The sequence below is a fragment of the Mobula hypostoma genome, chromosome 2 (genome assembly GCF_963921235.1).
Source record: "Mobula hypostoma chromosome 2, sMobHyp1.1, whole genome shotgun sequence".
Classification (NCBI taxonomy): Eukaryota; Metazoa; Chordata; class Chondrichthyes; order Myliobatiformes; family Myliobatidae; genus Mobula; species Mobula hypostoma.
The window spans coordinates 122,223,116-122,238,745 of NC_086098.1; the positions used below are offsets into that span (position 1 = coordinate 122,223,116).

The 15,630-nt window shown below is 45.2% G+C and overlaps 1 protein-coding gene across 1 annotated transcript in view; it reads right to left on the bottom strand.

Moving 5' to 3' along the window:
• LOC134342444 (toll-like receptor 5) overlaps positions 1-6,816 on the bottom strand; it is a 31,159-nt gene extending 24,343 nt beyond the window's left edge. The window contains exon 1 of the mRNA XM_063040577.1: positions 6,681-6,816. Within this exon, the coding sequence (XP_062896647.1) occupies positions 6,681-6,692 (12 nt within the window). The 5' untranslated portion in view covers positions 6,693-6,816. The remainder of the gene's footprint in view (positions 1-6,680) is intronic.
• Positions 6,817-15,630: the final 8,814 nt, after the last annotated feature.

A 15,630-nucleotide genomic window follows, 5' to 3' on the forward strand; every position in this document is an offset into this window, starting at 1 on the left:
CCCTCCTCCAGATGCGGTCGATCCTCTGCAGTGAACCCGGCACCCAGGCAAGGGCGGACACACACCGGGTTCCCGCTGATCGTACCTTTCCACCCTGGTCGTTGTCTGATACTTCTCACCGACTCGTGAGAGGCGTACCGCTTCTAGGGTCTCGTTACCTCGGGTGGCGTGTGTGTCCTGCCCTAGCGAACCCGTCCCTTCCCATCCCCCCGCTGGGGCATCGCCCGTCCACACCCCAAACAGTCCAAGGTTCAAAGGGGGGAGCCGCTCCAGACAGCTCCCTCTCCCACGCCCCCCCACCACACATCTCCAGACGCTGCTCCACTGCCCCCCACCTCCCCTTCCCCCGAGGGCAGGCGGCAGACCACCCGCCGACGCCACCGACGCCAACCCAGGCCAGCAAACATCCCAACTCCATGTGCACTCTCGTCACAATATCTATATATTTTCTCACCCCTTATGGGTATGAGTATGCGTATGTGTATTTTTCCCTCATTCTTGGGTCCTCTACCAGAGGCCTGGGAGCCTCAGAGTTTGGCGCAGTATCCTTGCTGATCCTCGTAGTGTGCTCTTCTGGGCTGAGATCTCAGACGTTGTTCCCGGGGTTTGTTGGAGGCACTCTCCCAGTCCAGGTGTCACAGCCCCAAGTGCTCCTATCACCACCAGGATTACTCTGGCTTTAACCTTGCTGCTTTCTTCTGTTCCTTGTGCAGTATTACTATGGCTGGTTGATCTGTGTTTGGAAGGCCCACAGGATCTTAGCTCTGTTATTCTCCACTACCTTCTAGGGTGATTACTGTTTGGACTTGGGAGTGTCCAATCCATACTCAGCGCAGATCTACCTGGACACAATTCCTGCAACTTGGTTGTGCCATTCAGTGTGTGCTGTCCCTCCCTGCATCTTCCATCCTGCTAATACGTGCTGGATGCTTTCAGCAGATACCTTGTGCAGTCTGCAGCTTGGGTCTTGTCTGGTGTGATACATCCCTACTTCTATTGTTCTTTGTAATTTGTAGTTTTTAAATTGTGTATTGCAATGTACAGCTGCCGCAAAACAACAGATTTAATGACATATGCTAGCAATATTAAACCTGATTCTAATTCCCTCCCTTTCCAGTGAGGACATTGGAGCAGTTTCAGTTCATCCTGCTCGTACAGATTCCACCTACCCTGGAAACTATTGAATGGACCTCTCTCACACATTCAAAACTGAACTCTTAACATGACATTCTACTTCCTCATAGCCCTCGCACATTTCTGTCTGCTTGCACCGTGCTTTCTCTGTAACTATAACATGATCTTCTGTATTCTGTCTTCTCTTAACTACAGTACCTTGAAATGTATCAAATTATCTGAATGAATGGTATGCAGACTACAGCTTTTCACTCTATCTTGGGACATTTGACAATTATACACTAATGCAGATACAGCAGCTACTTGTCTACTTATAGGTCAGTTATCTCCATCCTTGGATAGGGAATCCTGACACTATTCCAGGCACAGTCTCATCAGAACCCTGTACAATCCTTGATCGCGAGGAACCGCTTACAAAGAAGTACGTATCTGGAGCCAACAGGCTTTTGTGCTGCACTCAATTCCTCTTGCAACAAAGACAAGTAAAATACCCAACTACAGCTGTAGCTGGAGATGAATTTCCATGTTCCCCTCTGGACACTAACACCTTCCCATCTCTCAATAGCCACCCCCCCTTCCTCTCTCCTCTATCTCCACCTGCTTTCTCATTGTGTGGGAGGCCAGCATTCAGGATTCAGCACTGGCTGTATCTCCTCTCCTAGTGCCGCTGGAACAATGGATGTCGTCAATAACCCCTCAATTGTCAAGTCTCTTCCACCAGCACCAAACTGTAGTCAGTACAAGCAGGTGACTGTCTCTCTGGGTGACCACACCATGAAGGGATGATCTACTAGTCACTTAGCCAACAGAACAGTGACATAGCAGAGTAGTTGCTAGTGTAACACTTTACAGAACCAGCAACCGGAATTTGATTCCTGACATGTCTGTAAGGAGTTTGTGCTGTGCATTCTCCCCGTGATTGTAGGGATTTCTTCCGGGGGTTCTGGTTTCCTCCCACATTCCAAAGACATGGTTAATAAGTTGTGAGCTGCTGTGTTGGTACTGGAAGTGTAGCGACACTTGTCGACTGTCCCCAGCAAACTCTTTCAGTGTTGGTCGCTGATACAGCACAAATGACACATGTCACTGTTCTTTGATATTTCGATGTATATGTGACAAATAAAGCTAATGTTTATCTTTAGATAGAGGAACCTCAAGATAGGAGTGTTGAGTAATTCAGAGGAACAGATTGTCTCGTTGCTGGTGTTGGACAACAGTTCCTTCTGCAAGCACAGGTTGACACATTTCGTCTTCCTGTCACTTTCAGATAGAGTAATCCCTGTAGAGTATAGGGGCTGCAGAGAGTGAGACACTCAGACGCAGGGGACCGTGTCAGGAACCCTTCCATCTCTCCTGGCTTTGGAGTCACTGCACCAGGAGCTGGGGTATGAGGTGATCACATCCCCCTAACCATCCTCCCTCACACTGTTCTGTGTAGAGTCACACAGTACAGGCGCAAGTCCTTTCTCCCACTGTATCCACTTTGACTCAATGTGCTGAACAGCCTAACTCTGCTCCTATATCTGATGACCATAATACCCATTTATACTCATCCCATTTACCAGCACTTGTTCTGTGTCAATGAGTGTATTGTACAGACTATGGTGGAAAATGTTTTAAGTGGTCATATCATGACCTAATACAGGAACTGCAATGCACAGAAACGCATGAGACTGCAGAGAGCGGTGGGTCCAGCCACTACCATCCTGGGTCCAGCTCTTCACATTATCACGGACATCTAAAGGAAGCAATGCCCATGATCAGGGTCTCTCACCATACAGTCTACACCCTCCTCTCAATGATGCCATTAAGCAGAAGATCTAGGAACAAAATTCAGCAAGTTTCTTCCCCACAGCCATCAAGTTGATACAAGAACCTGAACCCCCCCCCCACCGTCCACCCAACACTACCTCAGACAACATTACTTCTCTCTCTCAATCTCACACCGGTCTTGTTATTCTTATTTCAGCATTTATGTAAATTATGCATAAGTTTGTTAATTTTAGTATATATGTTAACCTGCTTGTCTTTGTCTTGTAATATATCGTGCTGCTGCTAAAAGCAAATTTTCATGGCTGGTGGGGAAGGGGTGAAAGAGGGATGTGTCCCCCCTCAGAGGAACTGGCCCAAATTATCCAGGAGATAGTGAAGAGAAAGAAACGAACAGCAGAGGGAGAATGACTGTGATCTTTTTGCTCAGGTTGACAACCACACGCAAGCTGTTCACAGTGGGTCCCTTCTCTGAACTCCAGGCGTTCTTCTCTTCCCCAAGGTCTTCTCTGCTGCCTTGTGAGGTGTCTGGTGTTTGGAAGAGGCTGCTGAGCAGGAACAGTGGGAAATTTGGAGTGGGTGAATGGTAGTGTTGTAGATTGTCTAGGCTATCTCAACCTACTCTCCAACTCAACAGCTGGAAACCTCAACATTCGGAAGAGAAAGAAGGTTAGCTTATGGAAGAGAGAAAATAATGACAAAATGGAAAATTAAGGAAATATTGAAGTGATTTATGATCTAACCTGCGAATGACAAATAATCTGCTGGAGAATCTCAATGAGTTGAGCAGCATGTGGGGTGGGGTGGAGAGGGGAGGGGAGAAGGAATTATCAATGTGTCAGATCAAAATCTGGCATTAGAGGGACTTCTTTTCACAGACGCTGCTCAACCCCTCAAGTTCCTCCCACCAGATTGTTTGCTGCTTGAAATGTTTGTTCCCTGGGCTGGAGAGAGAAAATAAGGGAACAGTTGTCACTCTACTCTCAGTTCTTACACTGTTAACTACCAGTCTTCACTGTTTGTGGTGAGATTAATTATTGACCAACTATTGGCCAATTGGTAATTAATTTATGATTAATCATTAACTAATCGGTGATTTACACAGGGATGTGAGATCTCAGCAGGATCAGGGAGGGGTGTGAAGGTGGCATGTCCTATTGAGGTGGACAGCTTGTTTCACCTCTCATTATTACACAGGTAGTAAGTTCTGGGCCGCACCATTACCTGTACACACCTTCCCTTGGAACTCACTTCAGATACAGCAGGGAAAGTGAAATAATGGAAGATGCTAATGGAGGAGAGACTCAGTCGGTCAGCCGCTGCTGTGGAGATAGGATTAATGACACTCGATCAGGAGGAAGGGGGCAGTTCCGTCACCGTTGTACCAGTGAGCACGGACCACCAGGAACAGTTCTGATGGGTGATTTAAATTGTTCCCTTCCCTGACTGAGGTTTATATAAATCATAAGGGGAACAGGTTGCATAGATAGTCTGAATCTTTTTCTAAGCAGGGGAGTCGAACCTGATGTTGAAACTTAAAGAAGATCTGAAAGGCACATTTTTCACACATAGGATGATGGATATCTGAAACAAGCTGAGTGGGGAAGTGGAGGAGATGGATACAACTATGCTTAAAAGGTTTTGAACAGGTACTTGGATAGGAAAAGTGAAGAGCGATAGGGGTACTTTGTAGGCAAATAGGACTAATGTAGAAGGACAAGATGGGTTGAAGTAGCCTGTTTCTGTGCTGTAGATTTTCCCAGATGTTGTGTCTGAGCACCCTCTCCTGCTCTCTGGCACCTTGCCACTTTGGGGAGGCATGGTGGCTCAGCTGGTAGAACTACTGCTTCACATTGAGTTCAATTCTGAACTGTTGTTTCACCTTCACCACCAAATGCCCCTACCCTGCCGTGGAACCAAGGTGGGTCATTGAGCTTAGCACACGGGGGGGGGGGAGCGCCACGGCTCACTCCTCCAGCTAAGGCAGTGAGATGAAGGATCTTCACTAAACATCTGGAAGGCAAAGGTCATTCATCAACCTGCCCTCCCCCTGCACAACACTACCCATCACTGAGACCCATGACAACAGACATGAGACTGCAGACAGTGAATTGGGAGCCACACACAAACTACTGGAGGACCTCAGCAGGTCAGGCAGCATCTATGGGAATGGAAGAAAACAGATGACATTTCAGGCCAAGATTTTTTATCAGGACAACAAGAATCACTTCTATGCCAGGAGACTCCTCTCACTGAAGGCAGACATCATCCATCCACAGGACAACCTTCCAGTGACTGGCGGGAAGAGTGTCTGAAGATCAGGGTCTCAGCAGATGATCCTCAGGGCGCAGTGTTCCTTACCCCGTCTGCATTGAGAAATTTACAGAGGGGACTGCTAAACATCAACTATTACCAACACTGCTTCTGTCAGATTCTTCAAACTAGTGACAGGATTAGACTGGAACTAGATTATTATTGTTATATCTACTGTACATTCTGCTCTCCAATGGACATTAAATTGGACTACATCCGACTCCAACGAAATACTCGGCGGGAGTACAGCTGTTTATTTATGTAACAGTTTTTCCCTCAAGCCATCGGACTACCACCCTACTGCCCTGCACTGTGCCTATTGTCTTGTTTATCATTTATTGTAATGCCTGCACTATTCTGTGTACTTTATGCAGTCCTGCGTAGGTCTGTAGTCTAATGTAGTTTTGTGTTGTTTTACATAGTTCAGTGTAGTTTTTGTATTGTTCATGTAGCACCATGGCCCTGAAAAACATCTCATTTTTACTGTGTACTGTACCAGCAGTTATGGTCGAAATGACAATAAAAAGTGATGACTTGATATAATGGAAAAACTTGTTTACATACCATCATTCCATACATAAGTACACCAAGGTGATACAAGTGAAAAGCAATAACAGAACGCAGAATAAAGTGTTGCAGAAAAAGTGCAGTGCAGGTAGATGATAAGGGTGCTAGGGCCACCATGAGGTAGACAGATATCAAAAATTCAACAGTTCAAGAGTCATGATAGCAGTGAGATGGAAACTATCCTTGAACGTGGTGGTATGTACACTCAAACATGCCAAATTTCCTTAGCCTTCTGTGGATGTGGAGACATTGGTGGTCACATGAATGGATCAGGACACTTTGAAACTTGAAGCTGAAGCTGGGACATTTCCTCCTTCTCGAGTAGATCAACTCAATTACAAGGCAGGCACGAGAGTGCTGAGGTGAGTATTGCTACTAGTTCCCTCGGATGATGTGTTACAGAAGGACAAAGGAAGTAATTCTAAAGCTTCCTTGAGCAGTGTCATATCCTCAACGACCTGTGACAATTCCTGGCCTGGGACTGCTCAACACAAAGCAGCAGTATTGAGGACCTCAGCCTCTGGGACAGAAGAACACAGTGGCCAAAATTAAATAGCAGAGAGAATGGGCAATAACTCAACATTACACTGGTCTCTGTTTCCTCCTCCACTTTCAGGCTCCATCTGCCAATCAACCCACTCCTCATCTGATTCCACATGTCAGCTACCAGCCCCTGCCCCACCCCTCGCTGTCAATGGTTTATACCGTTTATCTCTTTCTCCACCCCTCCACTCTGTCCTGACAGTCTCTGCCGGAAATATCCTTCCACAGATATTGCATGAACCACTGACTTCCCCCAGCAGTTTGTTTCTTGCTCCAGATTGCAACAGCTGTCCTCTGTTGTGTCTCAAACTACCTGTCAGCCACTTGCCTTCTCACCTGTAGTCCACACTTACCACATCAGTCATTTCAGGACCCACGCGGGTGGAGCAGAAGGCAGCTACTCTCAGTAAGAGTCACAAGCGATCAGTTCAGGATTAAACCAACTCTGGGGTTTCACTTCTCTGCCAACATTGCTGGAGGCGTAATCCAGCAAACTGGAGAGTGCAGTTGTCGAAAAAAAATGAATGTCTGTGAGCTGTGAGTCAGTGGGAGGAGCAGAGCTTCCAGGGGAGGATTCAGACAGAGAGAAACAGGACAGAGACTCCAGTCTGGTTTATTGCCAACTGCAAAGGTTCAGTGAGGTACAGGTACAATAAAAAACTTGCTTGCAGCAGCATCACAGCACACAGATAATGCACAGAATATAAATTATATAAGACAATAAAGAAAAAAAGACTATAAACAACAACATTGCAAAAGAAAGAAATACGGAGACCAGTCCTTGCTAGTGCAAGAAGAGGTCTGTAGTTTTCCATTACTGAGGTAGGGTTAGTGTTGTTCAGGGCAGTTCAAATATCTGATGGTTATAGGAAAGTCACTGCCCCAGAACCTGATGGGTGGTGTGGGACTTCAGGTTTCTGTATTTCCTGCCTGACGGTAGCAGTGAGAAGAGGGCAGGACCCAGATGGTAAGGATCCTTATTGATAAATGTTGCCTTACGGAGGCAGTGCCTCTTGAAGATGCTGTAAGGGCTGCACCTGTGATGAACTCGGACTTTTTCTGGACTTGGGTTTGCCATACAGTGGTTGGAGGGATGGGGTTGGACCAGTATGGTACAAGAGTTGGCAAGACTGGGGATCCCAGTGGGGTTCCAGTGATGTTCTAAATTCCAACATAACCCATCTCACTTCAGGAGTGAGGATGTAGATCTAGGGTGAGGCGTGAGAGATTTCAAGCAGATCTGATGTGGACCTCTCTACCTATGGGTGGGGTGCCTCGAGCACCCTGCTGGAATGAAAGGTGTCTGGATGAGCATTTGAATCACCTGGACATGGACAGCTGTGGGTCAAGTGCGAGACCATAGGATTAATACAGATGGGTGCCCACTGGTCAGCATGTATATATGGGGCTGAATGGCCTGTTTCCCTTTTGTATGCCTCTGTAGCTGGGTATTTTTCCAGGAGAGCTGAGGATCGGCACAGGTAGCTCTTGACCAACACAAGGGCAGGAAATGTACTTGCATCAACTTCCTGCAGATAACTGGTGGCCGTTGTCCTTACACCACCCAAGTAAGGCTTTCAACATCCCTCCCTCAGTCAGTGGCTGAGGTTACATGTCTGGGCTGGGCCTCTGCTGGTGTGTTCAAGGGAGGGGACCATCTTTGTCTGTCCTCCACCCCAGGGACAACAGGGATGGCTGGTGTACAGGTGTGACCCCACTTCGGCCACAACTGGGGGTAGGGAGTCAGCTGGCTGTTCATCTCAAAGAGGCTTCACCTCCAAGCCAGCCACTCCATACCTAGCTGGAAGAGATAGAGATGACAGGGAGCCCAGTGATTCCATGACCAGCGCCTGGGTCACTGGGAGAGGAATGGGCCCTCCAGACTTTACAGTGCATTAAATGGTTGCTGATTTGCACCTTGTCTGTCAATGTTGAACAATCATTTCACCCAGAGGATGGTTGGAAACTAAAAAGTCTAAGAGAGTGGTGGAGGCAGGTACTCTCACAGCATGCAAGTAGTGTCTGGATGGAAAATTCTACCCTGCTGTTACCAGCCACGTGAACTCATAAAACTAAAAGATGAACTCCCGATCTCCATTCTAATCTACCTTGCTATGGCTCTTGCATCTTGTCCGTCTGCCCGCACTGCACTTTCCTCACATATACAACACCGTATTGTGCACTATAGTGTCAATGTACTTATTTATAGAACACAAGTTAAAAGCTTTTCACCCTACAATAATATATGCTACAATAATAAACCTACTTACCAAAACGTGGGGTCATGTTCCCCCCACCACCCTAAGTAACAGAGAGGGAGGGGCCTCTCCAAGTATTTCTTCTGTTACGTACCCCGTAACTGGGTTGCCAAACCAGCAGAAATGGATCACTCAGTTGGAGTCTGGATTACTGGAACTAAGAAGGTTTTATTAAAGAAATAAGCAACACAGTACTCTAATCAAAAGGATAATGAATACAACAGTTCAGCAATGATAAACACACATATACACTAGGATAATAGGATCAATCGAGCTCTATCGTCATCTAGGGGTAAATGACCAGTGTCAAAGTGACGCAAAGTTCAGTTCAATTGAGTTCAATTCAGTTCACAGTAATCACTGCCATGGGAGAGAGAGAGAGAGAAAGCGAATGAATATTCAAAAAACGGCTTCCACACAGACCTTCGATATTCCTCGCAGTCAGCTTTCGGGTGAGCCCTTTGTAATGTCTTCTGAGGTCACCGACTGTGACCCCTCCGTTTCCAGATACGATCGTTTCTCTGCGGTGAACCTGGCACCCAGGCAAGGGCAGACACACACCAGGTTCCTGCCGATCGTACCTTTCCACCCTGTGCGCCTATGGCTTGGTCCCGCGATCAGCCCTCCAAAATTCCCACCGACTTGTGGGAGGCGCACCGCTTCCAGGGTCTCGTTACCTCGTGGTGTCGTGTGTGTCTTGCCTTAGTGAACCTGTCCCTTTTTATCCCCCTGCTGGGGTATCACCTGTCCATCACTTCAAACAGTTCAGGGTTCAAAGAGGAGCCGGTCTTGACAGCTCTCAAACCGTTGTCTCCTTCCGTTAAGCTCTCCCGTCTCTTCATTAACATCTCCAAATGCTGCTCCATTGTTTTCCTTATCTCTCTTTCTCCTGAAGACAGGTGGTAGACCAACTGCTGATCCCACTGGTGCCAGCACAGGACAGTTAACACCTTAGTCTATGTGTACTTTCGTCACACTTCCCATTGACCCTTAGACAGACCCAATGGTGGTGTCGGTCTCCTCGCCTCACCCACTTTGTGGGCTGACCACTACCATCACTGATCCTTGACCCTTAACCCTCAATGACTGTGACTTCCACTGACTGAAAACCTTCACTGACTACTGATTCTCCAGGAGAGGGCTTCCTGTGTGCCAGTCCAGAGCTAATATGAAATGGCTGGGATGGTGTCCCCACTGTCTGCACCATGCTGACTGCCCACCCCTTGTGTGAGGGCAGCTCGCATTAGTTACACATTAACACCAATCCCATTTTAGTCTCCCAACATTCCCAAGTACTCCCCCCAAATACTACTCCTCACCCATACACTAGGGCCAATTTAGAGTGGCCAATTAACTTACTGACTGGCACATCTTCCGGATGTGAGAGGGAACCAGAGCACCTGGGGAAATCCTCAGTGTTACAGGAGAACATACAAACTCCATATGGGCAGATAGGAGTGAACCTATTATTGTGTAGCTGTCAACTTGCTAGCTGTGCCACAAAGACAATCGATGTAATGCAATAGTTGTGTCAAGCAATGGTGAAGTAGCTGAGGGCTGAATGAGAGGGGAGAAAAGAGATTTTCCTTGACTCATTGTCACTGTCTACTACTTACTTTTATTGAGGGACTTGGAAACATTGGTTAATGATTGTGGAGAGAGACTTTGACAGTGAATGGTAGGGCCTGGGGGAGTGTTGTAGAGCAGTACAGGTGCTGTGTTCCATGAAGGTGGCATTTCAGGGTGAAGGAGAGGCTCTTAGCACTGGCCTTCATCAGTCAGGGTATTGAATATAGAAGCCATGGGGGGGGGGGGGCGTGTTATGTTGGATTTGTACTAATTGTTGGTGAGGACACATTTGGAACATGTGTTCCGGTTTGGTCACTCTGGTCATTCTGTAATAGGAAAGATGCCATTAAGCTGGAGAGTGCATTACTCACCAACTGCACCTCAGTGTGGTATGGCAATTGTCCCGTATCAGACCGCAAAGCACTCCAGTGTGTGGTGAAAACTGCCCAGCAGATTATCAGCACCCAATTGCCCACCATTGAGAACATCTACCATAAACGCTGCCTGGGCAGGGCGAAAAGCATTATCAAGGATGCATCTCACCCTAACAATGGACTTTTTAACTCTTCTCCCATCTGGTAGGCACTACAGGAGCCTCCGCTCCCACACCAGCAGGCACAGGAAGAGTTTCTTCCCTGAGGCTCTGACCCTGCTGAACCTCACATCACAGTGCTAAGCAGCATTGCATCCGTATTGTACTGTCTCAGTACTTTTATATTTGTGTGCTGTAGCACTTTTTATATGCAGTTATTTTGTAAATAACACTATTCTTTGCATTTCTGGTCAGATGCTAACTGCATTTCATTGGCTTTGTATCTGTACTCGGCACAATGACAATAAAGTTGAATCTAATCTAATCTAATGTAAAAGTTTAATGAGGATTTTGCTGGTACTGGAGAGACATTAAGCAGACTGGGATTTAATTCCATGCAGGATAGAAGAATGAGCAGTGGCCTTATTGAGGTGTGTAAAATCACAAGCAAGAGACATAGATGGGGTGAATGCACAGTTTGTTTTCCCCCCAGGGCTGGGGATTCAAGTACTCGAGGGCATATATTTAAGGTGAGAGAGGAGATTTAATAGGAACCTTAGGGACATTTTCCACCTATATGGTAACCAATGTATGGAATGAGCTGTCAGAGGAAGTAGTTGAGATAGGTACAATAGCAACATTTAAAAGAAAACTTGGCCAGCTACGCAGGTAGGAAAGGTTTAGAAGAATATAGGCCAAATGCAAGCAAATAGGACTAGTTGAGATGGGCATCTTCGTTAGTAAAGATAAGTTAGCCTGAAGGACCCATTTCCATGCTCTGACTTTGTGACATCCTATGGTGTCTCCTCCAGGATCGGCCCCATTATGCAGTATGTTCTAGAAATAACCTTGCCATATCCAGGGAAGACATTCACCCACACGAGTGGTGACCAAGGAAGCCCATCTGTGCCACCAGGAAATCAGAGGGGCAAGGTGGGTGAACACCATTCACACTGAGAACTACCCTGGTGCTGTGGTACGAAAATGGAAAGAAAATCCCTCAGATACAGCTCAGGCTGCATGAAGAAACCAGAGGTAGGAAGACTACAGAGGGCACAGGGGTTGCAGGAGCCTGAGATCAGGGAAACTGAGCAATGACACTGGTTCAGTCTCCCTCAGCAGTAATTCTCACACTGGTGATAGGAATGTGAGCTGTAAAGAGAGACCATAAGACAAAAGAGCAGAAATAGGCCATTTGGTCCATTGAGAATGCTCTGCCATTCAATCATGACTGATTTATTATCCCTGACATCCACATTCTCCTGCCTTTTCCCTATAACATTTGACAGCCTTCCTAATCAAGAATCTGTCCAACCTTGCCTTAAATATATCCAACGACTTGGCCACCACAACCATCCGTGGCAATGAATTTCATGGACTACCACCCTCTGGCTAAAGAATTCCCTCTTTATCTGTTCTAAAGGACATCCTTCTATTCTGAAGTTATACACACTGGTCCCAGATTCCCTCCCTATGTCTACTCTATCCAGGCCTATCAACATTTGATAGGTTTCAATGAGATTCCCCCACTGCATTCTTCTAATTTTGAGTGAGTACAGGTCCAGATCCATCAAACATTCCTCATACATACACCCTTCCATTTGAGGGATAATTCTTGTGAACCTCATCTGGACCCTGTCCAAAGCCAGAAAATCCTTTCATAGATAAGGGGCCCAAAATTGTTCACAATACTCCAAGTGTGGTCTGACCAATGCCTTATAAAGACTCAGCATCACATCCTTGCTTTTATATTCTAGGCCTCTCAAAATGAATGCTAACATTGCATTTGCCTTCCTTACCAACAACTGAACCTTTAGGTAATCCTGTACTAGGACTCCCAAGTCCTTTGCACCTCTGATTTCTGAATTTTCACCCCATGTAGAAAATAAGCAACTACCAAAGTGCATGACCATACATTTCCCTGCCATCTCCCACTTCTTTACCCTTTCTCCTAATCTGTCTAAGACCTTCTGCAGATTCCCTGTTTCCTCAAAACTACCTGCCCTCCACATATCTTTGTATTGTCAGCAAACTTGTCCACAAAGCCATCAATTCCATCAACATTTAACATGTGAAGAAGCAGCCCCAACACCCACCCGAGTGGAACACCACTAGTCACTGCCAGCCAACCAGAACAGGCCCCCTTTATTCCCACTCATCACCTACCAGTCAGCCAATCTTCTATCCATGATAGTATCTTTACTATAACACCATTGCCTGTTATCTAGTTTAGCAGCTTCACATGTGGCACCTTGTCAAAGGCCTTCTGAAAATCCAAGTAGATAATATCCACTGACTCTCATTTGTCTATTCAGTCTGTTATTTCCACAAAGAATTCCAACAGGCAAGATTTCCCCTATTTTATTATGTACCACCAAGTACATTGAAACCTCATCCTTAATAATGGACTCCAGCATCTTCTCAACCACTGAAGACAGGCTAACTGGCGTGTATTTTCCTGTCTTCTGCCTCCCTGCCTTCTTAAAGAATAGAGTGACATTTGCAGTTTCCCAGTCCTACAGAAACATTCCAGAATCTAGTGATTCTTGGGAGATCATTACTAATGCCTCCACAATCTCTTCAGCCACCTCTTTCAGAACCCTGGGGTGCAATCCATCTGGTCCAGGAGACTTATCTACTTTCAGACCTTAAAGCTTCCCAAACAACTTCTCCTTTGTAATAGTAACTGCACGTACTTCTGACGTTCTTGAAATTCTAGCATATTGCTGGTGTCTTCTATAATAAAGACTGATGCAAAATATTGATTTCACTTGCCATTTCTTTGTCCCTAATTACTTGCTCTCCAGTGTCATTTTCCAACGATCCAAAATCCAGTCTTGCTTCCTTCTTACTCTTTATATATCCGAAAAACTTTTGCTATCCTCTTTTATATTATTGGCAAGTTTACCTTCATATTTCATCTTTTCTCTCCTTATTGCTGTTTTGGTTGCCTCTCTTATTTTTTTTAAAACTTTATTTTTTTGTTTTGCCAATAACAGAACAAACAGGATAAAAACAAACAGACAGACAGGGTCATCATAGGTGAAGTAAAATCTGTATCTTATAATAGAAAAAATGAATAGCGAAATAGGTTACATTGCTGTATCAAGGTTAACCAAATGCTTATGTCCATAATTGTCCTTCAAAGTCTCAGGGGATCTTAAGATCCATAACTCTAAAGTCCATTCTGCAGGTTCCCTCATAAGAAGAAATAAAACAAAGTTCTTCAAATGAAATAAATGTACAGTGAAGAAGCCATTTCAGGCTCAAATAAAATGCCCAAATTTTCCCAGTATCTTTCAAGTTTTTTAGTGGCATGTCTCGGAGAGAAAGTCAATCATTCCATAACGTAAATTTCTTGAACTATTTCTATCCATTCTAGGTCTGTAGGAGACTCTTTGCTTAGCCATTTCCTGGTAATCGCTTTCTTACTGGCTGCTAGTAGTATTTGTAACAACTATCTTTCATGTTTTTTTGAGCCCATGTGGTACATTACCCAAATAAATAACGTTAAAGTCAAAATTAATCTCTGGTTTGATTATTGGCCTTATCTCTGTTACCACATCTAACCAATAAGACAAAATCTTTGGACACTCCCAGAAAATATAAAAATGATCAGCTAACATTGACCTTGTTCAGGTCTGTTACTTTGTAACTTTATTTTTGGCGTTATGAAAAATCTTAAGGTATTCTTCCAGGTGAATTCCCTCCACGGACCTGAGCTTGAAGTAGTTGAATGTGTTCTGCATATGTTTAACGAATCATCTTCTGTCAATTGTATGTTGGCTTCTTTCTCCCATTTTGATTTAACATACATTGTGGAGAGACCCCTGTTAGATTGTAAAATCAAGTGAATCCTGGTTATCAGTTTCTTTTTAATATTACCTCTTATACACATCAATGAATATATTAATCAGACTTAACCCTTTCTCTCCAATAGTTTTAATATTATTATTAAAATATTGTCTTAGTTGAAGATATCTAAAGAGGTCTTGTTTCTCTAAGTGATACGTTTCTGTGAGTTGTTGAAAGGACTCTAAACCCTTAATGGAGGATATTGTACAGTATGAGGTGATTCCCTTACTTGTCCAATGTGTAAATCTACCATCCAATTGTGCTGGAAGGAATTCTGTGTCATGTGCCACCCAACGTAATATTCTTATATTTCTTTCAAATTTTGGGTCTTCAAATTCTTTACACCTGATGTGTAGAGGGATTATTGTCCACTTAGTCAGTTTACGTAAATGTTTCTTTTGGAGTGTTTTATCCCCCAGTAAAGATTGGAGAGGGATATTTATTAGACTTTGTCCTAAATCCTTCCCCTTTGCCTCACAATTAGGGTCACACCAACAGACCAGACTGCGCAGATCTGCTGCTCTATAATAGTCTTCAAAACAAGACACAGCAAACCCTCCTTTATCCTTTAGCAGCTGTAATGTCTGAAATCTAATTGGCTTCTGTTTTCCCCAAATACCTGGGGATACGAATTGACAATAAACTGGACTGGTCAAAGAACACTGAGGCTGTCTACAAGAAGGATCAGAGCCGTCTCTATTTCCTGAGGAGACTGAGGTCCTTTAACATCTGTCGGACGATGCTGAGGATGTTCTACGAGTCTGTGGTGGCCAGTGCTATCATGTTTGCAGTTGTGTGCTGGGGCAGCAGGCTGAGGGTAGCAGACACCAACAGAATCAACAAACTCATTCATAAGGCCAGTGATGTTGTGGGGATGGAACTGGACTCTCTGACAGTGGTGTCTGAAAAGAGGATGCTGTCCAAGTTGCAAGCCATCTTGGTCAATGTCTCCCATCCACTACATAATGTACTGGGTGGGCGCAGGAGTACATTCAGCCAGAGACTCATTCCACCGAGATGCAACACAGAGCATCATAGGAAGTCATTCCTGCCTGTGGCCATCAAACTTTACAACTCCTCCCTTGGAGG